This window comes from Gallus gallus, chromosome 4 (assembly GCF_016699485.2).
Source record: "Gallus gallus isolate bGalGal1 chromosome 4, bGalGal1.mat.broiler.GRCg7b, whole genome shotgun sequence".
Lineage (NCBI taxonomy): Eukaryota > Metazoa > Chordata > Aves > Galliformes > Phasianidae > Gallus > Gallus gallus.
The window spans coordinates 65,740,916-65,767,914 of record NC_052535.1 but is presented as its reverse complement, the minus strand read 5'-3'; the positions used below and the strand labels follow the sequence as shown (position 1 = coordinate 65,767,914).

At 40.6% G+C, this 26,999-nt stretch overlaps 1 protein-coding gene across 4 annotated transcripts; it reads left to right on the top strand.

The window, feature by feature from the left end:
- Positions 1-201: 201 nt before the first annotated feature.
- Positions 202-24,239, top strand: CWH43 (cell wall biogenesis 43 C-terminal homolog). Of its 4 annotated transcripts, none has more exons than XM_420716.8 (16): positions 202-329; positions 1,170-1,361; positions 5,772-5,892; positions 6,038-6,192; positions 7,316-7,517; positions 8,784-8,872; positions 9,764-10,018; positions 13,813-13,938; positions 14,904-14,983; positions 15,668-15,773; positions 16,812-16,947; positions 18,234-18,383; positions 20,460-20,604; positions 21,214-21,275; positions 22,310-22,465; positions 23,843-24,239. In XM_420716.8, exons 1-16 carry the CDS (start codon positions 287-289, stop codon positions 23,931-23,933), a joined length of 2,109 nt encoding a protein of 702 aa, XP_420716.4. In that variant the 5' UTR covers positions 202-286; the 3' UTR covers positions 23,934-24,239. The 4 variants fall into 4 exon arrangements, with proteins under 4 accessions (XP_420716.4, XP_004936096.2, XP_040556187.1 ...); XM_004936039.5 differs by having other exon boundaries at positions 202-1,021; XM_040700253.2 differs by lacking the exon at positions 9,764-10,018.
- Positions 24,240-26,999: the final 2,760 nt, after the last annotated feature.

The window sequence follows — 26,999 nt, the reverse complement described above, 5'->3', positions numbered from 1 at the left end:
GTGCTTTTCCTCCTCAGGCGGCATGGGGGGGAAAGGGAAACCGTTCTCGGCGAGCAGCAGCTTCTCCCGAGGCAGCGGCTCCCGCAACCGCGGCGGTGATCCCTGCGGGGCTGCGACCGGACGGCGGTGCGGCTCTCGGCCTCCCGGCTCGGGGCGGGGCGCGGCGGGGCGCTCCGCCGGGTGGCGCTGCGGCTCCCGCTCGGAGACAGCCGCGTGCCGGGCGAGGCGGGGCGCCGTCGCGGCTCTCGGCTCCCGGCCGAAAGGGGCGAAGCCGGCGGGCAGCGCGATGGATCCGCTGTGGAGGGCCGTTCTCTCGGAGAGCCTCCTCGGTAGGTGGCGGCGGGGGGGGCGGCTAACGGTTCGTCGGAGCTGGGGAGGACGGCGCCCGTCCCGTGCCTCAAGCGAGAAGGGGCGGCGATCGCACCGGGGCCGCTGGAGCCGTCGCCCCGAGGTCCGTGTGCCGCACGCAGTCTGGCGGCGGCCGCCCGACCTCCTCGTCCTCTGCCGCGCGCGCCCCTCCGTACGGCCACGGCACTTCTGCTGGCGGCTCTCGGGTCGGTGCGGCGGCTCGCCGTTTGCACGGGTGTTGCGGAGCCCGCCCGGAGCGGCAGCGCTGAGCGGTCGGCGGAGCTCTGCCCCTGTGGCTGGCGGCGGGCCGGGCGCACCTCCTACACAGCGTAGGGAAAGTCGCAGCGCGGTGCCGTGCGGAGCCAATGAGCCCTCAGGTTGGGGGTCGGCGCCCAGCCTGTGCGCGGGGTGGGATGTGTCAGAACGCCGATCAGCCTCCGGCCCGCCACTGAGGAGCCCCGGATCGTAGAGGGTTACTTATTGGGGTGTTTGTTCCCTCATAACGTCACCCTTTACCTTCCCTGGGCTGGGCGATCCTCGCTCGTGGCCGAAGCAGCGGCTGCTGCCGTCGCAGAGGACAGGAGCTGTTTTCTCTTCATCCTCTTTCCTGGGAAGATGCGTTCGTTTAACTTGAAATGGCAAATGCTTCTGTAAAGAAATGCTTTCTTTGAAGGTAACTACAGCCTGCTGTTACCTGAATTGCTTTCCAACTTATTTAGTATTCTGCACATAGGTATAAAATGGTGCGTATTTGTTAATCCCCAGGAAACCCATACTATGTGTAATATGGATTTCTTTCCTTTCCTTTTTTTCTGTTTCAGGCTACATTTCTTGGTCTCTCTACCACGCCCTGCCACCAATGATTTATTACTTCCCTCTGCAGACACTGGCACTTACTGGTTTAGAAGTTTTTGCAGTTGCCTTCTTGTCTCCAGTATTCCTGATAGTTGCTCCCTGTTGGAGGCTGGCTAACAATAAGTACATCCTTGCCCTTCTGAGACTGACTGTGGTTGGTGAGTACGCACTGCTGCGAGTTACACATCCCCCATGTTGTTATCAAAGCATGAGAATAAACACTGCGAATTTCCTCAAGGCTCCGAGGATTGTGGAATGACGCAGGAGTAAGAATCATAGGATCATAGAATGGCTCAGGTTGGAAAAGACCTTAAAGATCATCACGTCCAACTACAACCTAACCATACTCCCCCAACTCTAACAGCCCTCCGCCCAATCATGTCCCTGAGCACCACATCCAAATGGTTTTTAAACACATCCAGGGATGGTGACTCAACCACCTCCTTGGGGAGCCTATTCCAGTGCTTAACAACCCTTTCTGTAAAGAAGCTTTTCCTAATATCCAACCTAAACTTACCCTGGTGCAACTTGAGGCTGTTTCCCCTCATCCTGTCACCTGTCAGCAGTGAGAAGAGACCAATCCTGCTCTCGCTGTAAGCACCTTTCAGATATTGGAAGAGAGCAATAAGGTCTCCCCTCAGCCTCCTTTTCCCCAAACTAAACAGCCCCAGTTCCTTCAGCCTCTCCTTGTAGGGCATATTCTCCAAGCCCTTTACAAGCCTTGTTGCCCTTCTTCGGACCTGCTCCAGCATCTCCATGTCCTTTCTGTACTGAGGTGCCCAAAACTGAACACAGTAGTCAAGGTGAGGCCTCACCAATGCCGAGTACAGGGGCAGGAAGACTTCCCTAGTCCTGCTCACCACACCATTCGTGATACAAGCCAGGATGCCATTGGCCTTCTTGGCCACCTGGGCACACTGCTGGCTCATATTGAGCCAACTGTCCATCAGTACACCAAGGTCCCTTTCCATCAGGCAGCTTTCCAGCCACTCCTCCCCAGGCCTGTAGGGTTGCCTGGGGTTGTTGTGACCAAAATGCAGGACCCAACACTTGGCCCTATTGAAACTCATACAGTTTGCCTTGGCCCATCGATCCAGTCATGTGTTACTTTTCTCTTGAGCTCTTGGGTACGTTCAGAGGAATATTCTTTGCATCCATTGTGGTTGTTTTTAGACGAGTACTGCTTAATTAAAGGCAATCTCATTTCACCCTTTATTTTTATAAGCTTTTAAGTTAGTACAAATGCCCAATAAGAAAAAAGTTTTCAGTGTTGCACAGAGATCAGTAAAGCAAGTGCTTTCTTTTGTATAGCATTTCTTTGTCTCTAACAACAGATAGATCTGGGGGTATTATTAACATAATCTGCCACAAATTAAGCGTTCTTTTTAATAGATCTACTTTTGAAATTCTGGAATATGTGACTTTTTTCCTTCATTAAGTGTATCTGTATGCATGCACTGTATTGCTGGGGTTGTGGGCTCACCCTGGGTGAGAAATGACTCATGCGTTCTGTCAGTTGCACAAGAAAAGGGTTTGACCATAAACTCAGAACGGAATTTCTCAGTACCCATCCCACATGTTCCACCCTAACCCAAGCCGTGCCGGGTTCCCTGTCATTCAGCAAACCAGTGCAAGTCTTTGTTCTTGTTGATTGTCTGCGAGCTTGCTGGGAGGCACGTTATTACTGATGAGTTTGCAGCACCTGTATGAAGTCAGGGGAGATGAGGGTATCCATCCTGCATAGAGGGAGAGTGCTGCTGATAGGTGGTTTCCTGTCTCTTGCTTGCAGTTCCTGGCTCCTTGTTTATCAGTTTAGGATGATAACCAGAGAATCACCTTCCTTATCATTTCCCTCTCTTATTGGAAGAGAACAAAAGAGGACGATCTTATTTACTCTGTTTGCATTGCCTTTTTTTCATAAGAATCCTCATTTCTTACCACTAATCTGAACACAGCCTATTGGTGTCATGACTTCAAATGAAGTGGAGTTCTTATATCTTTCTGCTCCCTCTGTCCCATCCATTCTAATACTTCTTTTTAATAAGCTTTTCAGCGAGTGGAGCGTCGCACTTTACCTTTCTGCAGCACTCCTCGGTGCATTGCTTTCTACAAGGTTTGTTTTTAAAGACTAGAAGTGAGCAAGCATTTCAAATTGCACTCTGCGTTCCTCCCGATATCGCAGTAATTCACCGTTTGCTGTGTTTATTCGAGATCAGTCATTTGGATCATCTTGTTGCATTTACCAGTTCACTTTGCCAGAAGAGGTGGGAATTGCTTCAGTGTGTGTAATTCTTGTTCTGCTAAGTAGAAAGGGCAGCGGTGGGCTTGTTGTGCTGTGTGAAGTCTGTTGGTTTATACCTGTTTACTCACCACAATCTCCTGAAGGTGTTAACTATGAACAAAGAATAGCACCTTCAGTAATAAGCTGGGGAAAGGATGTGTTAATGAAAGGTACTCATAGAAGGACCCCAGCGCATGAGGAGGCTGATGCTGTAAGCATCCTCAGCCAGGGTACCCTGAGCATTGCTTTACACAGGTGAGGCCTCCCCTTCATTCCTGGTTAACTGAAGCCTGCAGTGATTGTGTCCTCCTGCTATTTCCACCTCTCAAACACTCCTAATGTTGTACCCCCTTGGCTACTGTACCCTTATGTTCTCTTCCAGTTCTGATGTACCGTATTCACCTTTCAGTGCTCTACAGTGAACATCAGCATTTGGGGAAGATGTGAAAGGACATTCCTCACCTTCTTTGTTCCTAGCAAAGAGTTTAGCATCAGGTGGTGATTCTCACTCTTGCCTCCCAACTGCAGGTTCTCAGACCCCTTTAAGTTGCCAGTATTTGGCAATATACACTTGCACAGGCAGCGCTGGGCTTTAGGAATATCTGCATCAATTTTCTTACTTGGTTTTCATCACTTGTATTTTAAATAATTTCTGTCGTACCGTTCTGTGCTTCTTTCTCTCCTGTCTCTCAACTCACCCACTTTGCCTTCTTTCCATCTTCATGGCTGGGTGCTTCTTGCTTCTTTCTCTTTGGATCTTTTTTACCATCTCAGAGAGACCCCATGCACTCTGCAACCTATTCCACTGGAAATAGCCAGCCTTTAATCTCACAGTAAAAAAATTGGGAAGTTCTTCATGCTTCGCTAAACCCAGAATATTTAGAACCATTCTTTCTTTTTTTTAATTTGCTTTTAATAAAGAAGACCTTCCCTTCTCCTTCATTATTGTTCACCTGCTTTTTTTTTATCCTTCCAGGAAGCTTTATTTATTATTATTTATTATTATTATCTCTGAAGCTTTTGTTTTGATTTCCATATCCTTTCACACTACTTTGTGTTCTCTTAAAAAAACAACAAACAACCCTTCTGGTAGTGTCCTTTTGAGCCTTATTCTTCAGAAAACACATGCAGTAGATTTACGTGTTTGGTTAGCTATTTACATTTCAGGGATATTTGCTCAGCAGCCAAAGGTGTGTCTAATGTAAACAGGCAAACCCACGCCAGCTCTAACCTGGCTAGCACAAATGATGAAAGATTTGAAGAGGATTTGAAGAGTTGCAGAATTCAGCACGGTGCAGCAAGAAATCTGTGTGCACTGTATGTGCAACCTGTGCTGAAGTCTGTGCACAAATGTCATTCATTGCACTCAGTGATTTCGTTTTGCCATCTTTGCTCTTAGCTTTGTGTCTTTTGCTGTAAGTAAAGTGAGCAAATAGGCAGCTGGAGGATTCCTAGCGTGCAGCACCAGGATCAGCAGCTCCATTTCTACCCTTCCTTGCTTCATCTCTCTTCAGCTTTGACTCATACGAACTTGGCAAAGGGCTGCCAGCAAGCAGTGTTTCTTCTCCCTCTGTTGGTCACTACTCCTGGGTCACAATTTACCACGCAGACTGAAGTTACATGAAAGTGTGTGACCGACCCATAGTCACTCGAACAGTAAACCTGCTATTTAAAACTGCTAATAAAAGTGAGGTTTCCGTGCCTTGAGAAATGGAAGATGTGTGCAGTGTCTCTTTCAGTAAGTGGGGGAGTTACTCTTTTCAGTAAAAAGATGGAACCGGCTGCTGCTGGTGACTCTGGAGGAAGATGCTGGGCCAAAGCAGTTCTTATTTGCACCCAGTAAGACCAAGTGCCTTCTAATCCTCGTGCAATGCATGGTGACTGCTTTTTCTTTTTAAAACAAGATGGACCTCCACTGTTACGATTTTGATTCATGCAAGTGCACAGTCCTGGAATGTCTGTATGCTTAGATACTTTATTGATATTTTATTAATGAACCAATGACCGTAAGTATTCACATTAAGGCAATCATTGCAATCTTGGATAATGTCTTTGTGTTTTTTCTTTTTTTTTCCTGGAAATGCTAACTGAGGCCATACCATATATCCCCAGTCCCTGTCCAACCCTTTTCAGCTTGTTTAAAAATACATAGCCTTGTGTTTGCAGATGAATGGCATAGCCATTCGAATTACAGATAAGGTTGAACTAATGCTCAGGAAATCCTCATTACCAGTTCCCTGTTGCCCACTAAAGCAACCTCTGCGCGCGTGTGTGTGTTTGTTTGTAGGGAGCTTAGCGTCATACCAGGCTCCAAATGCTTCCATTAGACTGTTCATCTTGGCTGCTGGTGTTTCGTCCTCATTGCTGGTTCAAACAGTAACATTGTGGTCAGGAAACAGTTTACAAAGGTATTTTTTTTATACTGATGGAATTATAAAAGACATCTCTCTATCTTAAAACGTGTATTTATGGTTTTGTTTTCTCCCTCAGAAAACAAGATTGTTTTTTCCCCCCCTTTCATACGTGTCAATGATCTAAAACTGATTCTTGCAGGTTCATCAGGATATGGGGCTTCATTCTAGGCAAGATGATGCTCCTTGTTCTTCGAATCTGGTATACATCACTGAACCCAGTGTGGAGCTCACAAGCTGCCAATACTGTCGTGCTGATAATTGGTTTAGTAGCAGCAGCGGAGAGAATTTATTCAGGTAAACACGTAATAGCAAAGAAAGCAGTTATGAAGGTGTCCTGAAGTATACCTGTCTATGTATGACTACTTTTTGGAGTCAAGTTGGAAATGCCAACTAATTGTAGTATCAATAATGCAGCAGTAAAACAAAGAAATAACATGGCCCACCAAAACCAGAATGGATTGTCCTTTCCCCAGCAGAAAATGTCTGTGGCGTTACTGTTATTTTCCTAATTCAATCTGCTGCTTCAGTTGTTTCCATCATGAGATAAAGCTAAGGAACAGCTGATGTGGCAAAGTAGACGAAAAGAGTTGGAAAAATGGGCAAATTATCCTGGTCAAAATTCATCCAAGTTGTTGGAGCATCTGGGTGGAGTGCACGGCAGTCGGTGCTGGCAAATGGCAATCGTGCTTTAAAGGTGTGGGGGGAGTACCACTAAGGAGGACAGTGAGGCTGGCTTGGTTAGTGAGGGCAGCTCATGTTAAACCCTCAGAAGTTCTCAGTATAACCTGAATGAATTAATTGAAAGATAAAACCTCGTCTATGTGTAAGTTGGTATAAGTTGGCGTCGTGTGTTTGTGCTGTGTTTTCTGACTTAAGCTAAGCCTCGATTTTCATAATAATTTAGAAAGGCAGTCTACTGCAGGAAATGAGGAAGGGAGTCTCTTTTCTTCCTACTTGACAAAGCGATACGTCAGTGCAATTGAAGGCACTCCTCTCTCCTTAAATGAATGAAGAAAAAGGAGAAGAGAAGAAGGGGGTTTTTCAGGCTTCTTTGGAAGTGTCGGGTTGTGTTCTTATCAGAGTTTAGCGTTTCAGAGAACAGAATCCTCTGAACAAATTCCAATAACTTTTCTGCTGATTTTCAAAGCCACTTTAATGTTTTACATTCCAATTAGATGAAAAATAATCATGTGGGCAGTTGTTGTTTCAGTATGTTTAAGACCGATAGCTTTTCCTGTTAGACCTAGGAATTCTACTGGAGATTTCTTTGTCTTATCAGTTTTCATGAACGATCAGATAAGTAGCTTTTGTGGTTGTTTGATTTGTTCTGGTAATTTCGTAATGTTGGCTGTTTCTTAATAACCCTTTTTGTTCCTGTTTGACACTTTGCTCAGTTATATTCCTATTCTTATTCTAGTTGAAGACGAGAGGAAACAAGGAGCAAACGCCACTGGTAATACAGTCAGGAAGGCTGTCTCGCAGCCTAATTGGCTTTTGTCAGGAATGGCTTTTGGCAGCCTCATGTTCCTCACCGTTTGGATATTTGGGGAGGTCTCGCTAATTTCTAGATGGGCAGTAAGTGGACATCCACATACGGGTCCAGATCCTAATCCGTATGGGTAAGTGCCTGTGGTTGGTTGGTTTTTAATTACTTGAACAAAACCGTGATCAAAAACCTGTGTCGTGGTAAAAACTGAAACATTTGTTCAACTTCACTTATTTCAGCCAAAAGGAAGGGAACAGACATTACATTACTTAGTGCATCACTGGAAGGAGCTTGGTTACTAGAAAGAGGCTGATGGTATAAATGTTTGTGTAGAATAGACTGGGTACAAGATACTTCGTACAGAGAGCTTAAGCAGTGGGGCCAAGTAGTATTGATCTGTTTTCTCATATTTCCAAGCATTGCATCTATAAAAGTAAATCTTAAATTTCTCTGTTCAAGAATGATTTTTTTTTCATCCACAACAATAACACCTGATCAGCCAGACTGCAAAATTACTTTAAAATTAGGACTGAAGTTGAAGTGGTTATGAATGAGATGCACCTATAATAGACAGTAAATGGATCTAGCAGTTGATTTCATCAAGAAGCTAATAGGAAATTGTATACCTTGGAGACTGCTTACGTTTTTTCCCTCTTTTACTATTAAGCATCTATGTGCAATACTAAAGGATATGCTTCTGCAGAAATTTTAGGTGTTAAGAATTTAGTCTTATGCTGTCAACTGCTCACCTGAGTTCCAAAATCTAGAAAGAGAGTGGATTAGTTATTCTGGTAGCCAATTATGTGTAGCTGTAGGTGAGTTAGTTAATAATTTAGAATTGAGTAACTCTTAGAAGAGTTACTCAAGGCTGTTAGCAATTTTAGATGCTACAGAGTCCCAATGTCATTTCATTGAATCATACAGTATCCTGAGTGGGAGGGGACCTACAAGCATCACTGAGCCCAGCTCCTGGCTCCATGTGGGAACACCCAAGATCCAAACCCTATGTCTGAGAGCGTTGTTCAAACGCTGCTTGAACTCCGTCAGGCTTGGTGCTGTGAACGCTGCCCTGGGGAGCCTCTCTGAAGTGACCAGAACACTTCTGTTCAGGATGGCTTCAGTGACAGGCTTGTGCTGCTGAACACAGCTTGTTTTATACAGTGTTGAACAGCTGTTATTTTCAACTGGATGTTTTTTTCTACATCCAGTAAAGGGGAGAAAACGTAGCAGGGTGTGAAACAAAGGTAATTTACACTGAAGTCAAGCACTGTTTAAAATAGAAGGATTATAAAATATTAACGGCCATCCTTACTTCTATGTCTAAAAGTTTATTTCTGAATGCCAGATGTTTCTAAAATAAAGTAATGTATGATTTCTTTTTCCTTTTTTTTCTTATTAGTGGTACAGTTCTGTTGGGTCTGGCGCATGGACTGATGCTTTCATTTTGGAGTTGGTCCTCTGTTGCCAGTTTTGCCTGGTTTCTAATAGGTAGGAGCAAGTCTGGAGCAGAATATTTGTTATTATTACCTTTAGGTATGCCCTTGGATCCTACATCCCATATCAGAAACGTTAATTTTGATCAGAGCTTCTTTATCGCTGGCTGTAGCATGTGCGTGTCTGACCAGTTGACTAAGGGTTACAGGCCAAATCTCCAGGTAATTGCAGAGCAGTATTGTTCTCTTCAGAATCCCTTGTTGAAGTTCTCTTCCCATGGAGCGGCATCTCTGTTCTCACCACCTGCATTGTGCAAGGCTACAGGTAGGGTGATGGGGCTGAGGTGACACAAGCCCTTGGATTCTGCTGGAGGCGCAATTACTCGTAATGTGATGGGCAGTTCACCTAGGGGCAAGGTTACAGCTTGCTTCTTTAGTTGCCAAGATTTCCCAGCACTAAAATAATAAGAACACAAAAGCAGTTCTGCTGAAGCAATGCATTTGTGAGTCAGTGTGCATACAGTGGGTCTGGTGGGAAAAGGGGTCTGAGTGCTGGATCTGGACATCCATTTTCAGAGAGAAATTATAGCTGTGCCATAAAAGCCGTGGAGAAGGCCATAGAGGAGATCAAAACTGTTCTGTAATTTTCTCATAGAGAGGTGTTTTTTTTTCCATACTGGATCAGCATGGGTAGATGCTTGGTGATGTTTCTCTGCAGCCTTTTTGCTGCCCTCTTTCAGATCCATAAGCAACCTGTAAGAGAATGAGATACTGAGAAAACTGAGACGATAACCATCCTTCTAGTGATACAGTTCTCATGACTGCAAAGCACAGTTATATTTCCCAGGCTTTTTTTTTTTTTTCCTCCTAGTAAGAATGTTCTAAAGAAGAGGGCAGATAACATAGCTGCCTGTGACTGACTTGTTTTTCTTCTGCCCCTTCACAGGTATAGCATCTTCAGCTGGTCTCCTTTACTTACACACCTGGAGTGCTGCTGTTGCAGGCAATATTCTTGCTGTCTTTACTATGTGTGTGTGGCCCCAACTGGCTGGACGCTTTGTTGGTTGTCTGCATCCTGGAAAAGCCATGAGTACAGCCATGTTCACCTACGTTCTTGAATTATTCTTCTGTGTATGGTGTACAGCTTATAAATTTGTACCTGGAGGAGTTTACGCTAGAGAAAGCTCCCATCTTCTTTTAGGTACACGTATGACTGTGAACAAATATTAATAAGCTTGCTTCAGCCCCAACCGGATATTTAAAATATATCTAATGTATAGGCCTTTTCCAAATGCTCTGTGGTAAGAGTTCCTATGTGAAAGTGAAACATGGGGAAAAAAATCTGTTTCTTTACTGTCAGACATAGTTTAAAATGTGGGCAGAGGATGGAATGTAGTTGAGAGAAAATGAAAAAGTGGAAAAATAAGTCTGATAAATGAGTACACGAGAAAGAAAGCTGTTAATCAGTCACCCCAAAAATATGGTTGCACTGCAATCCAGGGCGTGACTGCATCGGTGTGCTAGCTAGCTTTGATGGCAGTTTGGTACCTCAGGTAACAATGTGCTTGCTGGAAACTTGGTGGCTTAGGAAGGCTATTAAGTCCTTATGGGACCGTAACATAATTCAGCACGTTATTTAGCTCTGCTCTGAGGACCACAGTGCAGCGTCCTGCTCATCTGGCTAGCCTGCACTTTTGGGACCTGAGCTTCGTTTCCACATAATTGTCCCTTACGCATTGTGGACATACCAGCGTGTTTGGAGGAATGTTGATAAGCCTGCAGTGTCAGAAATATGTGGACAAACAGAAGAGGGATGGGAGAAGAAAAGAAATTGTCAGACATTTGCCAATGAGGAAGATTTGAGGTGAGCAAATATAAAGGGTTTAGCAAAATGACCCCTTGATTAAGGTGTGGAAGTGGAAATGAAACCAACCCTTTCTAGTTTTGTCTCTGAAGTAATTTTCTTAGTAGGTATTAATGCGTTTCAATAGTGTATTTCACTAGTAACACTTAAGGAGTGCTAAATATTAACTCTGGCTAAGCGTGTGGCACATATGAAAATGTGACACGCTATCCCATGTTGTCTTTCAAAAGGATTAATGAATGCCATGCCTGACTTGTTGCTTCAGTGGTTTCCAATTTCAGAAATGCCCTTCAGCCGCTTTCCTCCAGTCTAGTTTCTTAGTTCATACATAGTGCTTCACATATTGCAGCAATCACTCCAGATTTTGGTTTGTTATACGTAATATAACTGGGGAGGTGGTTGAGTCACCGTCCCTGGATGTGTTTAAGAGCCGTTTGGATGTGGTGCTCAGAGATATGATTTAGCAGAGGGTTGTTAGGGTTAGGGTACCATGGTTAGGCTGCGGTTGGACTTGGTGATCTTTGAGGTCCTTTCCAACCTGAGTAATTCTATGATTCTATCATTGTATTTACTGTAGTTTGCTTTGTTCTGTAAGCAATCCAAGGGGCCTCTAGAAATTGTTACCTCAGTTCATTTAGTTTTATTTTTTGGAGTTGTAGCATGTGGTAGGGAAGCTATTATGCTTTTTTTGAGTAATGCTTTGAGAAAAGAAAAGCTATTATATAAAATCCCTCTCTGTCGCTTCCTTTGAAGTACTCCTGTGATTGATTCACCTGGCAGGATCATTGAATAGAAATACAGAGATGGTCCAAACCTTCTCTCTGGCAAAAAGAAACCTGTGAACTTAGCACCTGTCAGCTGATGGCACTACATGAGCTTATTCAATGTGAGAATGCAGGTTTTGGCTTTCTGATGCCATTCCATTGCTTGTCAAAGGCATAGAAATAATATTATGAGGCTATGTATTTATTGCTGTGCTTCCTTTTACAGCCTGGCTTTCTGGCAAACTGCTTTTTTTTTTTATTCTGGTTTCTTTCAGGCGCAAGTGCTCTTTCTTGCTTCCTCCTCCTGTCCAATATCCTGCCTTTCTCTTGCCGCGTTTCGGGTAGGGAACAGCACTGGCGAAAGTGACAATGAAAGTAAGATCATTGTATTCAAAACTTCTGTGCTGCTTCACTGTGATGTAATGTAATGCCAGGGGGTCAAATCTCCGGTTGTCCATCAACTTCAATGGCTTTGAAGTACGCTCCCTTTGAGAAGGGTTTTGTGTGTACCCACTTCTGCATTACGCTATACCCACCTTCCTTGTTTGCCAACCTTTACACCTAATGTAGCGCGTAGGGCCTATAAGAAAATTATGAGCAACAGTTATTTTATCTTCAGCTATAACTGTGAAATAAAACATGAATTCTGCAGTTAATTAACTACGACGCAAAGGTATTGAAGAAGTGTGCTTCCACCAGCTGAACTCTTACCCTGTTCATTATGCTCCCACGTTTTCTTTGCAGATAATGGGATGCTTCAGCTCCTAAGGAGTATGAGATAAGAGCTTGTAATTTTAATCTGCACTACCTATCCAAAGGAAAACACATTGCAGCAGTTAGATGCTACTTCTCATCCTGCTGCAGTCTGCTTATACTGGTTCTGAACTAACTGTTGAGCAATTGCTCTTGGAGTTCCTGTGTAGAAACGTGTTAATTGTATCTCGGTGACAAAGCAGTTCATTTGCAGATTTAACAGGCACCTAAAATCAACAGTGTAGTTTTTCATCAAGCTAGTATGTTAAGACTCTGTAATATGTGAATGTAGCTTAATTGCTCTTGTCCAGATTAATTCTGGTAAGCTTTGACAGCACTGAGCTGATGTGAGAGTTGTAGCTGTCAGTGGGAGCCTGGAAGTATTGAGCGTACAGAACCCAGCCTGTATTAGCCTCTTTGACCCTGCAACAATACTGCAGTGCTACAAAGATCAACCTTTACCTATGTGTGCTGGCACAGTGTGCCTGGGGAGCTGTGGAAGTAGATGTTGGGATACACAGAAGTGGAGAGGTCTGTTGAAATTGCTTTGCTCCAGATCTAAGGATTAAAAATCTTTGTTTTATGTTGTTCTCCCTGCTGGTGCATGAACAGAGGAAGGGAAAACGTGGCTTTAAACAGATATTTCATTGACTGACAGAATATTCTACAGTGGTACCCAGCAGTACCAGTTGAGTTAAAATATCTCTGTGTTTCCATAGTGAATAATGAAACAGGCTCTGAAGCTTGTAGTTTGCACCCACTGCAGTCTAATGCTGGGGACCAAAATGTTATCTGGTGATGCTGTGATCTTGGTGGGTTGCAAGGGAAGAATGAGAACAGTTCTGAGCTGCATCAGTGCCAGCAGCCCCCCTTGATCTCCTCCTGAAAAACCCAAAAATGACCTGTATTTTGGAGCTCACTGTAGTGAAGACAGTTCATGGTATGAGAGGGGCTTTGGCTAGGTATTTTTGTTAGCTTTAAGTCTGTTCTTAGTCATCAGCAGGCTTAATAGGCTTGCAGCATGCTGTCTGTCTCTCAGGTCCCATTTGTTTGTTCACCCCTCTGATTCACATGTATTAAAGCTTAGCTGCAACTCATTTGAACAAATAGCAAACAACAAATGTTATGGTTTTGAGCTTTGTGATTTTTGTGTCATTATTTTTGTGTGGAATAGGTATTCAGTGGAGTTTCAAATAATCCTTTGGCTCTGAATTCTCACTGCAGTCCTACTGTTTTGAAATAATTATTTTGAAATGCTTATCAGTGCCGTGCTTAATGTCACAAGCTGATTTTAAGGGGGGGCAATGCTTGTGTCATCACTGTAAATTAAACTCATTACTGCTTTGCAGTATGCCTGTAAGACCTTGCAGGCATAGGTAAGGCGACTGCTCTGACAATGATAAGTAGGATATTCTCCTTTAATTAATCTCATGTTGCCTGCATTACTGCATCTGCTATGGCATTTATCTGTTTGTGCTCCCACCGAATTGTCTTTGCTGTTGGATTTGTAAGGTTGAATGTCACACAGCAGCTGGAAGTTTACAAATGATGCATTTATGAGCGCTGCTTAATAAGTTAGAGCTCTACAAAAAAGCTAATAACCTGTTTTTACAGGGTTTATTATGTTATGCATTGGGCTAGGCTTCCTAACGGGATCCAAGAAAGACCTGAACTCCATCTTTGAAGTGAAAAGCGACCAAAAGCCATTTTTTAAAAAGAGTACAGAATACATTAAGCTATGTAAGTATAATTTGACTTCATCTCTTCCATGACTCTAAGAAGCTATCTGAGGACAAAGCATAAAGCAGTGCAGTGTTTTGCTCAGATGTTTCAGAAGTGTTTTTTGGTGTTAGTTCTCGAGCCGGGCCTGTAGTTGGCATTGCCAGTATTGCCCTAGCTCCAGTTTTGATGAAGATATATACTAACCTAGGAGCTGATTCACTATGATCGTGGTGGTGTAAGAGGCTATGCTACCTCTTCGAATATATTAAATGATGACCAAAAAAAAACCAAACAAGGGACAAAAGAAAATGTAAACAAGGATTTGGCATCGTTTGTGGTTTCATTTTGGTAGATGAGAAAGGAGGCCTCTCTGTATCTAATTACACGTAATTATTTTTATGCAAGTTTTCTGGAAGGACTTTATGTAAGATTTACACAAATTTTATTGTGGAAGATGATGTCAGAAGAAAGAATGTACTCCTGACATTAATAAATGTTAAGCAACTTCATACTCTGCAAGATGCAAAGATGCTTACAGGGTCAGTTGAGAGATAATACAAGTCTGGGCATGATGAGGAAGGACTTACAACTGGTTACTGAATTCAGTGTAGATTGTGAATGCCACTGTGTAAGTGAAATAACCACAGAGGGATTTGATCATCAAATTACCATGTGCCAAACCCTGACAGCTTGTAAGTGTCCATTGTGGTTATTTGGGAGGCTATGCGAACTCTGAAGGAGTGTTGGTGTATGTATCTGCTCTGCCTGCTATTTTGGAGGGAGGAAGAAAGTGTATCCATACGCATACAGATATTCTTAAATACACAACTTTGAAATGGTGTTATCCCTGGCAAATGTGGAAATATAAATACGTTAATTCACCACTGTGTGTGTGGGGAATGGCAGTATATCCAGTTCTGTTTAACTGCAGTAGCATTATTTCCTGCTTTAAAAACAGCTTTTCTGTGTTTCTCTGTTTCGAGTGTTGTGGCTGTTTGTTGGTGTTGGCTTGCTAGGATTGGGTCTACGTTATAGAACTTATGAGAAGAAGTTGGGCCGAGGGGTGAGTAGCGTGTATCTGAAAATGGTAATTTTCAAATATACGGTGAAATGTGCCTCTAACTCCGTTTCTTTTGTTAATACTCAAGTCTTTATATCAACACATATATAAAAATCTGTGACTTGATTGGTTACTCTTAGAAATTTAAACTGCTGATGCAAGTGGTTGCAATTATGGCTTAAACTTGTTTTCTTTTGATAACATCCTGACGTGGCCATTTGAAACTTGTTCTTAACATGTTTCCCTGGTTGGTGAATTTTATCCTAGAGAGAACACTGATGGCAAATGCAGGAAAAGATGCAGAAAATATGAGAACTGAGCAGAAAGTATGCGTGTGCATATAAAGTTGGTTTTGTTTTTAGAACTTGATGAGAAGTGTAGTACAAGAAATAGGTAGTTACTCTTAGATAAAAATATTCTTTGTCTTTTTCATGTTCATGTATTTACTATTACTGTTGCAAATTCATTTGAACTACAGTGACTTTTTGCCTCCAGGTAATACTGCAGATTCTTCTAAAAATACCTAAAGACATCTGTAATTCTGTCAGCTTTATTAGGAATACACAATGGTTAAATTATCTTCACTGGATGTCTTTTAGAGCACCGTGTATCTGATGTTGTTGAATGCAAAGGTATGGTATGTAGGAGTCAAATTGAACGTGACTTTTTCTCTGTCTTATTTTTGAGGTTCCAAAAAGAGATTTCTCTGCTATGATCTGGCCGTTTAGATTTGCATATGACAATGAAGGGTGGTCCAATTTGGAAGGATCTGCTACTTTACTTAATCAGACAGGTAACTTTTTTCCCTGCTTCATTTGTATTTGAGAGGCTTCATATGAAGCAAGAGAGAGAAGCAGGAACGTCTGCTAACTAACTAAGTCTCTTCTTGCTTTAACACAAGATCTATTGTCTTTCTCTGGAATTTGGGAGCTGTTCCAGTACAATCACTTCAGTAAAAAGTCCATTGGCAGAGGTAGTCATTTTTCCTTAGATATTAAGGGGGTTTTTGATTGGAGGAAACACTGTTTGTGATCATCAATATCATTTTTTCTCTTATACTGCTGAAAAGTTACTTATCTATAGAAAAAGCCTTTGCGTAAATGAAATAATAAATAACCTTTTGAGCATGGGCAGGCCTTTCCTAGCTGCTACTTCCCTTAGGAACCGGGTAGCTCTTCCTGCTTGTTGTAGCCAAAATTGCAGGAGGACCTGTTATGTGACAAAATTATTCCTCAACATGCAAACACCAGGCCTGTGGTGCCCTGGAAAGGGGAGGTTTCTGTGGGAAATGGGGCTGGGAACCCTTCTGTCACTATGCTTGTTGGCAGATGCAGATTGCTGTAGGCTAATGAATTCTTTGGGCAGCAGCAGCCTCCTTCCTCTTGCATAAGACCTTTTGGAGAGGAATTGGATTTGGTAGATGAGGTAAGTGCAGATGTACTGTGTAGCAAGCACATATTGGTTAAGTTGAAAGCAGTAGACTTGATGCTGTGCTGTTAATCTGTGTACACAATGAATGCCGTATGCTTTTGAAATGGATCACATTATGTACGTGCAGGCCAGATGTGCAGCACAGTCTAATGTGTGTCTGCCTATGTGGCAGGGAGGAGCTGTGGCATCCAGGCGTGAGTATGTTTCCATCAGAGGCTTTGTGGCCTGTGGTGACCAAAAGTTTGGGCATCAGTTTGTTACCAGTGTAGGACTGGCCCTGATTGACTCCTGAAGGACTTGTGTCCATCCGTGTATAATCAGAAGTAAAATAACTATGTTCTGTAATCATATAAATCATGCTTACAGATCACAGTTACTAATTCTCTCTTTCCCATTTTAGGTGCAGATTTTATCACTGTTCTGGAAAGCGATGCCTCTAAACCATTCATTGGGAACAATGATCCAACAATGTGGCTAGGAGAAAGACTAGGATTTTACACAGATTTTGGTCCAAGTACGAGAGATCACACCTGGGGGTGAGTCATCTTTACATGCAGGGGAAAGTAAATAAGTGGAAATACTCCACTAAAACACAGACAATAATTGGAATAATTATCACAACAGTCGCTTGCTGGAGCTTGACTTCGAGAGCATGTGCTGAGTCACTAGCATTACAATGCAATGCAGATGAAGTTGTCTCTGTGTTAACAGCAACCCACTCTTGCTTGCAGGCACAGGCATCTACTTCAGTATTGGTGATGCAGAGAACGGCATCCTGCCCCTTAATGTACAGATTTGGAAGTATGACATTCCAAATAATTAATCAGATCGGCCTTTCCTATTGACTCTAAGAACTTCAGATTTCAGACTTAAAAACGTGATAGTAGTCTATTTATGTCTATTTTTATATTAACGCTTGACCAGTTGGATGTCTTTGAACATCTTTGCAGTCTGAAAAATAGTGTCTTATGATGTGTGCTTTTCTGTTAGTTTTTGTTTCCACGAGACTTACGGATCTGTATGGCAGATGGAACACCTAGTGTTGTTGCAATGGTTATTTAAATTTTCTTGAATGTGTGGGGAATTGAGAAACTTTTTTTTCTCTCGGAGCTTGTACCTTTAAATGATGTAAAAATGGGACAGACAGGTAACTCTGAAATTTCACTGCCTATTTTGAAAAACCCGATGCAAAATGGCTTCAAGGTTGTTTCCAAACAGAGGCTGAAAGAATGAGAAATCTCCTGCTTTAAAGATGTATTCCCGCCTGCTTCTGTTTTTAATACAATGCTTTTAAGTTACTGGTATTACAAAACTCTTTTGTTTTGCCTGGAAATGTAAATTTTGAAGGGCTTCAATATAAGAATTCATCTATCTATGTTATAGATGCGCCTATCTGAAGACCACTTGTAGATGGATGTGTGTCCTTGGGCTGTTGGCAGTCTGGGCTTGAATAAGTGTTCCTCTGAGATACCAAAGCAACATTCCTTTCCTCTCCGTTCACAGTCCTTCTATAAGGATGTCTGGGCTTATCTATATATTTTTTCTTCTTCTTTCTGCATTATTTATGAACTATTCATACAACTTTGTTACCAATTTATTTCAGATTGGGAATGAATTTAGTAATACGTTTTTAGACTCGTACTTCAGTAATGTTTTAGATAAAAACATCAAAGTTCAGAAATATTCACTAGAAATGGTTTAAATTCTGATCTGATAGTTTGAGTTTAGGGACCATTAGACTTCTGATCACGTTTATCTGCTTTCTTCAGATTAGTGATGCTTGTGAACTAGAAAATTTAACTCTTTCCATCTTTTCATGTAGGATTATGGCACTGTCAAGATATCCAATTGTAAAATCTACCCATCACCTTCTCCCTTCTCCAGAGGGAGAAATTGCACCTGCCATCTCTATGACTGTCAACTTCACGGGGAGACTGATTGATTTTGTTGTTGCTCACTTCGGAAATGAAGAGTGTGTATTCTATTTATTTCTTGTTGTGTGTATTCCGCAAAGTTAAACTTAATTGTCGTTAGTGAAATCTGGGGCTTCTTTTATACTCTTTAAAATCTTCCGCTGTGATATTTTAAATACTGAGACGTAGTTAGTAGTTAAAAATTTTGAAGCATTTTTCTTTAAGGGACAAGTGTTGCATGCAGAAGTTGGCTAGGCCTAATACCCAAGCCAGTAGATATATGACAGAAATGCTGTTCTGCAAACTGGGTAATAGGGCTACATCTCAGTGCAGGAGAGCATCCTTCTGACTTTCTGCATGTGGAATAGATCCATTATATTCCACAATGAGTGCAGATAGTTACAGACAGATAGCATTAATGGACAACAGATGTTTATTAAAATAATAGATAAGAGTTCTTAGGAAAGGACAGTTGTCAAAGCAGCAAAAAAATCCATTTGATATCTTTCTATATGAAACCTGCTCTTTGGATTCTGGAATAAAGAATTACGTGTGTTTATATGCAATGAAGAAGACTAGGGTGTATCTTTCAGTTCTTTAAAGTGATGCCCGAGTTATTGAATGTGATGAATATTAGTGAGGGGTATTTTTGTGATGCTCCATGCAGTTGTATTTTCTACTTGTGGCAATATCTAAGATTGTTTCTGTTATTTTTTTAATATTGTTTTAATTTTTGGAAGCATACATTTATGAATTGGATGCAGACTATATGTCATAAAGAAGCTGCTCAGAAAGCAGTAAGAACTCCCATTGTCTGATATTGAGCTTCTTCCCTTTCCCCACTGCAGAAGCTGTGCTGCAAGCATGTTTACAGATTTCCCTTTTACTAAGCATGTATGTCAGAAACTGCTCCTAATCTGAAGCCTAAAAAGAAATTCCATTCTGTGTCTCACATGGATGATTGTCTCTCTGAGAAACTGTGAAAGTAGAAGAAAATAGCTCTGTATTCCTTCCCCGCAGAGACCTGAGATAAAGATGAAGAGGAAAATAGGGGAAGAGACGTGGGGAAACAAGTACAAATTAGATTGTGTTTTGAGATTAGTGAATTTTATAACTAAAGGCAGGCACAATTCCTTTTTTTATCTATTGTTGCTGATTAGGATGCCATAAACGAAGAGACTGGACAACTAGGGATTTTTAAAGACTATTTCTATAATGGTGTCCTTTAAAAGAACCCATCTTCTTGAGAGGTGTATTTCTAGAAGGAGCTGTTGAGTGAGCTGGCAATTTTTCATATATCTGGGTCAGGCTTCTATTTAAATAGTCTTTATCATCTCTCTGTCTGCTCCTTCTCCCTAATGCATTTGCTCCAGTCAGAATTACTACTGTTCAGAAAGCACAGCAGCGTTTCAATCCCTATCTTATTTTGGGATTACAGATTCCAAAATCACATTCTAAAATCAATGGTATGTAGCCCAATCTACCAACTGTTTAAAGTGATTAATATGAAGAATCAGTGAAAGAGAAGCGCCTTGGGTATTATGACAAGGACAAGGGCTGCTTTCCAAGGCAATATTTTACCAGGCTGTACTTATAGTATTACTTTTGGTCATGTTGGAACCATTGCGTAAATCTGTTAAAAAGGTGGAGAGTACTTGGCAAATGTTGTAAATGCTCATGGGATGACATAGGTCTTAAATTACATTTCATAAACCATGTGACCCAGACTTTAAGACTACTTTTTTGCTATGATTTGTCCATCATAAGAGTAAAAGGTTTTGTTGGCATGTGAAGTCCCTATTATGCACCAGACAGTCTGTGGTAGCGCAATTAAATTTCAAGTGCAAGCAGAGACAAAGCCTCAGATAACCAGAAGCAATTACACTCGCTTTGCCTAGTAATGAGATAGGTATTAAAACCAAAACTTCTGCTTTAGAAATTTGTTGCTCATATAATGATCGGGAAGAGAACCCCGATGACATCTACCACTACCTTTTATTCAACATAGTGGCCATTTTGTATCAGCGTGCTGAGGAATAAAAAAGGTGTCAGCCTCATTTTTGTTTTACTATGATATAGCAGCAAGAATCTGAGCTGAAATAAATGTATATTAAATTACTTCCTACTTCTTTCAGAGAGGACTTGGACAGAAAACTTCAGGCTATAGCTGTTTCAAAGTTGTTGAAGACAAGCTCTAAGCAAGTTGTATTTCTAGGATACGTCACTTCAGCTCCTGGATCCAGAGATTATACTGAATTAATAGAAAATGGAAATGTCCAGGTAATGTAAAATCAGTGCTTCCTTTAACAGTTAGAGACAATATATATTTGAAACATAAAATTCAATATTGTAAATGGGTAACTTAGAAATAGACATGCAAAGAGAGATGCATGTTTTCAGAGTCTTCAGCTACCTAATGAAATGTATGGAGAAGATGGAGTGAAAACAAGAGGCAATGTGCATTAGTTGCTGCAAGGGAAATGCCAGTAGTTAGTTGCACTGAGGGTTTTCAAGACTGAGAAGAGGGGCCCAGAGTGTTTGTGAAACCTCCATCCCTGTAGATATTAAAAACGTGGCTGCCTAATCACCGAGCACTCTACTCACAGTTACTTTGTGCATAGGGCTGGGAGTGGGTGAGCTCCATAGGCCCCTTCCAATGTTAGATTATATGATTATTTTGTTTTAAATTTGAGTTTTGAATTTTGTTTGTCAAAAAGTCTGATTTGTCAGACGCTGTGGGTTTTTTCCCTTTCTACCTTGCTGTCATGTTTTAGGTCAAATATTTTTCTTCAGCAGGTTTATACACTGATTACAATGGTTCTGTTACTGGTTTGAATCCTAGCCGTAAGGAAAGCTTAATTGTTTCATTTTTTTTTCTCTTGGTCATAGGATATTGACAGTACAGATCGTGACAGGTGGTGTAGCTATATTATGTATCGTGGAGTAATAAGGTATGTTAAAGAAGGGGTATGTTAAATTCAACTTATGACAATAAATCTTATACTTTTCTGTAGTTAATTGTGTGAGATTCTTACATCCTGTAACAGATGTATATGAGCAGTTAAGTTTGTAATGAAGTAATCTGAAACATCAAACCTGAGAAGAATTGGTATATTTCTAAATGTAATTAGCAAAGGCAATGTTAGGAGTTTCATCCTTCTGTGTCAAAAACCATCAGATCTACTCTATTTTGTTAATGTAAGAATACTTATTTCCAGGATCCAAGCTCTGGCTTTGCATCTTCATTCTAAAATGTGAAGGCTAAGCCATAACTTGTATGCGACACAGAAGATACAAATTATGAACTATGATTGTAGGGTACGTTCAAATAAAATGCTGATCTAATCCAACCAAGCTGTATGCTGGATTTAGTGGAAATTTTAACTGTGTAAAGCCCATATTGAAGTACTTTGCCTGGGTTGTATGCACTCTATATTTAGTAATAGCAAATTGCTCCTAAATCATCCTCTTGCTAATGTTTATACCAGAATGAATTTCAGTTTATTCCAAAATAACTGCAAATTCTGCAGTGGTAAGAAGAGCATACCTAATAAACTTAGGTACCTGTTGTAAGTAACTGTGCTAAGTAAAAATACCCCACCATTTGCAATCTCATTTTTCTGGTTACTTTTGCCACTGATACTTGAGTTCCTTTCTTGAATTTCAGAATCTCTTCAGTGACATTGGTGAGCTTATACCAGTATGCATATTCTAAAACTTGAAACCTAAATTAAGTTTCTAGATCTGAGGTTTATTTTTGTTGTCAAGCAGAAGTTCACTTCTCAGTTTTTCTGCTTATGACATTGAGTGATGATGCTCAAGTTCACGTTGCTCTACAAGATTTTGGAAGGTGACAGAGATACGAAAAATTTTATTGGTAGGTTAAATAATAACTCCTGGGAGAAAAAAGAAGAGACATAAATTAAGAGTGTGATGAAGCTGCCTTGAATTACTTCTTCAAGCTAACTCTTCTTGTATCTGATAGGTTGGGCTATGCCCGCATATCTCACGCTGGTTTAAGTGACTCAGAAGTCCAAATGGCCAAATTTAGAATCCCAGATGACTTAGATAACTATGTTGACAATGACAGAATTGTCACTGATCCCAGCCAAGTTCCTGAGGATGTCCATTTCAATCCCAGGTCAGTATATCTCATAAAAAATTAATTGTGATATGCACGATGTCTAGGAACAAGCTAGTTCGTAAGGTGGTCAGTACCAAATCAAACAGAAGGTAGGGAGGCAATAAATTCTGAATTCTGATTCCATTTTTTTTCACTGACTTGGCATATGCCTTGGGAATATCAGTCTGCCGTGTTGCACCATAAATTGAAGGTAATGGTTATTTCACCCAGATGATTAACCTCTGAGATTATTTGATAGGGATGTTTGCCAAGTGATGTGGTAATTCATTTTATAGATGGCAAATCTCTCGTGTTTCTCAGCACTCTGAGGATCAGGATCTTAATACACAATTATATAGAACACAAAATAGAATATCTGTGTTAAATGCTCTTTGTATAAGTATTTTAAAATACATTATGTAACTTGAGCAAATGTCGAGGAGGATATCTGATGCAGTTTGTTACGTATGTCAGGAGAAAAAAAGGACAAGACTTTAACATGAGAAATTATTTCTTGATTGCTGTTTTGTTTTTTTTCCTCTGGCACTGCATGGCCAAGAGAAATATGGAGAATGGTGTTTATTTTACATTGAGTATCTGTGGAGAATCATGAGGTTTGAGAAACGTCTTTCCACAGAGGAACAATTTCCTGCAATGCCAAACTTACTAAGTTAACTTATTTCTAATTTACAGTACAGACAGTACAGAATACAAATGGAGATATGTATTTTACATACACCTACAGTTAAAGTTTCTTTTTTGTTTACCTCTCAATCACTGGCTTCCTGTCTAAGCAGAGACTTGCCTAGATGAAACTTGCCCAAAGTTAGAATTACAGTTTCAGACTTTTCAAATTGATTTTAGCTGAGACTTTATGCCACTATCTCTGTTATTTAGCACTGGTATTTTGTATAAGTACTATATTTTACTTTTGCAAATCCATCTACCTCGTAGGCAATAATCAAAATCTTGAGGCTTAAGCAGAACATGGAAAGGTTTCGACATAATTTTAGAAAGATCTGCAATATTAACAATAGAGCTCAGTATTTGTATGCAGTGAAGGGTGAAATAATATCCCAAATGAAGTCAGTGGAAAAAACTTAAAGAGCATGGGATTTTACTGGATGAAAGTATCTCTCACCATGGTCAGTTGGAGTTCCATGTATAGAGTGCCCATGGCATTAATCCAGTCAGTGTAATTAAATGTCTCCATCTTCAAAGGCCTCTAAGTAGGTAGCTGACTTAGGTAATGACTTATATGTAAGTTGGATAGAGGCCTGTTTCTGAAATCAACTGTGTAGAACATTAAGAAGAAATATTAACTATACTATAGAAGTGTATGATTTAATTGAATGAATTAAATTTTGTTTTTGCCTTGTGGAATATTTTTCCTAGGTTTGGATCTTATAAAGATGGACATAATTATGATGAGAGTATTCATCACTTTCATATGAGCACCCCTAAATATTTTAAGCAAACAAATTAGAACAAGAAAATAATGTATCACGGGGAGCAACAAGAAAGGTTTGTTGTTTGAAACTGAACTGGCAGCCGAAAAGAATACACTGCTTAAGGATGAGGAGTTCCTGTGCTGTATAACACTGTGAACATCTGTGTAGTAGTTGGCGACTCTTTGATTTGTCATTGCTGTGAGAGAGAAGTTGCATATATTTTGATAAACTGGAATCCTCTTGAGCCAAGTATCTGTTTTTTATGCATGAAAGCAAAAATGGGATCTTGCTTTGGCAATAATTTACTCAATTTTATTAAACATATCATATGTTGTACTGTTTCAGAGTTTAATGGATCTATCCTTTTCTTTAGTGTTAAGATACGACTCCTTTCCTCTCTTGGAACAGTCATAAGCAAGGAGTTGCAGCAAACTTCCACACTTTTTTTGTGTGGACAAAGCAAACTAATGTGGTAGTGAAGATAATCTGCTGGTACATACTGCACTTTATAGTTCTGTTGCTATTACAATAACAAACTTGGCCTTTTTTCTTTTTCTTTTTCTTTTTCTTTTTCTTTTTCTTTTTCTTTTTCTTTTTCTTTTTCTTTTTCTTTTTCTTTTTCTTTTTCTTTTTCTTTCTTTTTCTTTTTCTTTTTCTTTTTCTTTTTCTTTTTCTTTTTCTTTTTCTTTTTCTTTTTCTTTTTCTTTTTCTTTTTCTTTTTCTTTTTCTTTTTCTTTTTCTTTTTCTTTTTCTTTTTCTTTTTCTTTTTCTTTTTCTTTTTCTTTTTCTTTTTCTTTTTCTTTTTCTTTTTCTTTTTCTTTTTCTTTTTTCTTTTTCTTTTTTATTCAAAATAGAAATGAGACTATTTTTAATTAGGAGATATGCAAATACTGTGTTTGAATGTATGCATATTTTTCACTTCTATCTTCTGTTATTCCACATTATATTCTTAAAAAACTGCAGTTTTTTGGACAATTTGCAGATGACAGATACAGTATTGGTGAAAACTGTGATTCTTACAGACTTTAACAAGATATTAGATGCTGCAGTGTTTTTACAAAGTGCATAAATACCTCTGAATAGCTGCTGTTTTATGACATTTATGTGAACACAGCATGGAAGTTGTTTCTTTTTTTTTTTTAATCATGCTTACCATAACACAATTTCTGTGAAGGGAGAAAAGTTGATTGTAATTTCTGTTCCCTGTGCTTACAGTAGTTTTCAGCTGTAGATGCCAGCAGCCCGTCTCTCTCTTCTCACAGCCTTCAGCAGGTACTGGCACCAACATTACATGGTGGTACAGAGTATGCTCACTTCTCTGCAGTGTGCTCTGTTGCTAGCTCTGACTCGTGTCCAGACACAGGCTTGCCTTTCCAAAGCCCGTGCAAAACATGACATCAGCTTGCCACATTACTTGTTATTTTCCACAGTCTGACTCTACGGATACCTTGTAATATGAGCAGTTTCATCATGTGAGATGGAGGAAATAGCAGTCATAAAAGCTTGAAACCTCCTTATTTTTTAACAATTAAAAACTGAATCAGGGCATCTTTCATAAAGTCTGACTCCAAAGCATGACTTGTAGTAGCAGATCAGACTATATGTCATCTCTGTGTGTGATATTCAAAGTCTGTGTACATACTTGAATGGCTTTTCTTGGGATGTAGAAACATTCTCCCCATTAGAAATCTTCGTATAGACATTCATAAAATCTCAAGTTTAAATACTCTGTTCCTTTGAGTAGCTTATGCAGTGTAGTGCTGGTACTTTCGTACCTCATAATGTCTAAATATCCTGCTGTATGCAAATGTAATGTGTATCAATTATACGTCAACAGTTGGATTATTACCTCAGAATGACTAAGAGAAGCAGTGACCGTGAGCTGTATAGTGCTTCTATTCTGTAGTTAGAATTTTGAAGCTAAAGCTACACTTGATTTGTCCTTGAAACTTTGTGTTGTTCTAATCCCCTTCATCTGATTAGTTTAGAAATATGTGGAACACGTTTCTTAGTTGCAATCAATGCTTCAAACTATGAAAGAAATGTGCTAGAACAGGTCCTGCTGCAGGGGCATGTGACTGATCTTGCTGTTTTCTAATCATACTCTTTTCATCTCAGCTTTCGTAAGGTGGTATGTTATGAAATAGAACGTATGTGTGTGTCTTCGACTGTACCTTCAGAGATAGCATGGAAAGATAAAATGTGTGAAATAAGCATGTTTTATTTTCTAAATACCTGATTTTTTCCTGTCAGTAAAAGGTCTTGGAACAGCTTGCCCAAGGAGGTTGTGGATGCCCCATCCCTGGAGGCATTCAAGGCCAGGCTGGATGTGGCTCTGGGCAGCCTGGTCTGGTGGTTGGTGACCCTGCACATAGCAGGGGGGTTGAAACTCGATGGTCATTGTGGTCCTTTTCAACCCAGGCCAACCTATGATTCTATGATTTCCAAATAGTGTATTTGGTTGTACTTTTAATTCCATCCTCCCTGATACTCTGTGCAGGTTAAAGTTTGTAGGGATACACAGGAAGAGACGTTTCATCTGGAACCTAACAGTCTGTACTTCAGAATAAGAAAAAGGGTCTCTAACGTGTGAGAAAGAAAATTCTGACTGTAACTGTACTGGATTCTTCAGCAGGGTGGAGACTCCAAGCTCCTCTTACATACGTTTCCACTTTGGGCCCTTGACTCGGATATTCATGTGTGTACAGCAAGCTCAGGTTCAGAAGCAGTAGTCCAGGGATTGTGACAGAGCATCCTGAGACCTGGGAGATGCAGCTCAGACCTTTTGGGCCAGGAAGGATCTGAAATTTTTATTTCCTACTTTCAGAGGTGTTGCAGCTACAAGCTTACTAAAACGAAGTTGGGAGCACCCTTCAGTTTTCAGCTGGACTTGTTAGTAAAACAAGTGAGTTTGGTGCTGCTATAGTGGGCAGGTGTAGCTCACTGAGACAGGGTGCAGAAAACATTCAGGCCCTCTTCTTAAATGGGGGGGACCTTTGTGGTCGCAGACAGAGGTGCTGGTTGATTTGAGGTACCTCCAGCATTCAGGCAGAAATTCAGAGCTGTTCTCTGAATCTTGGCTGTTTAAAACGTTCCTAATT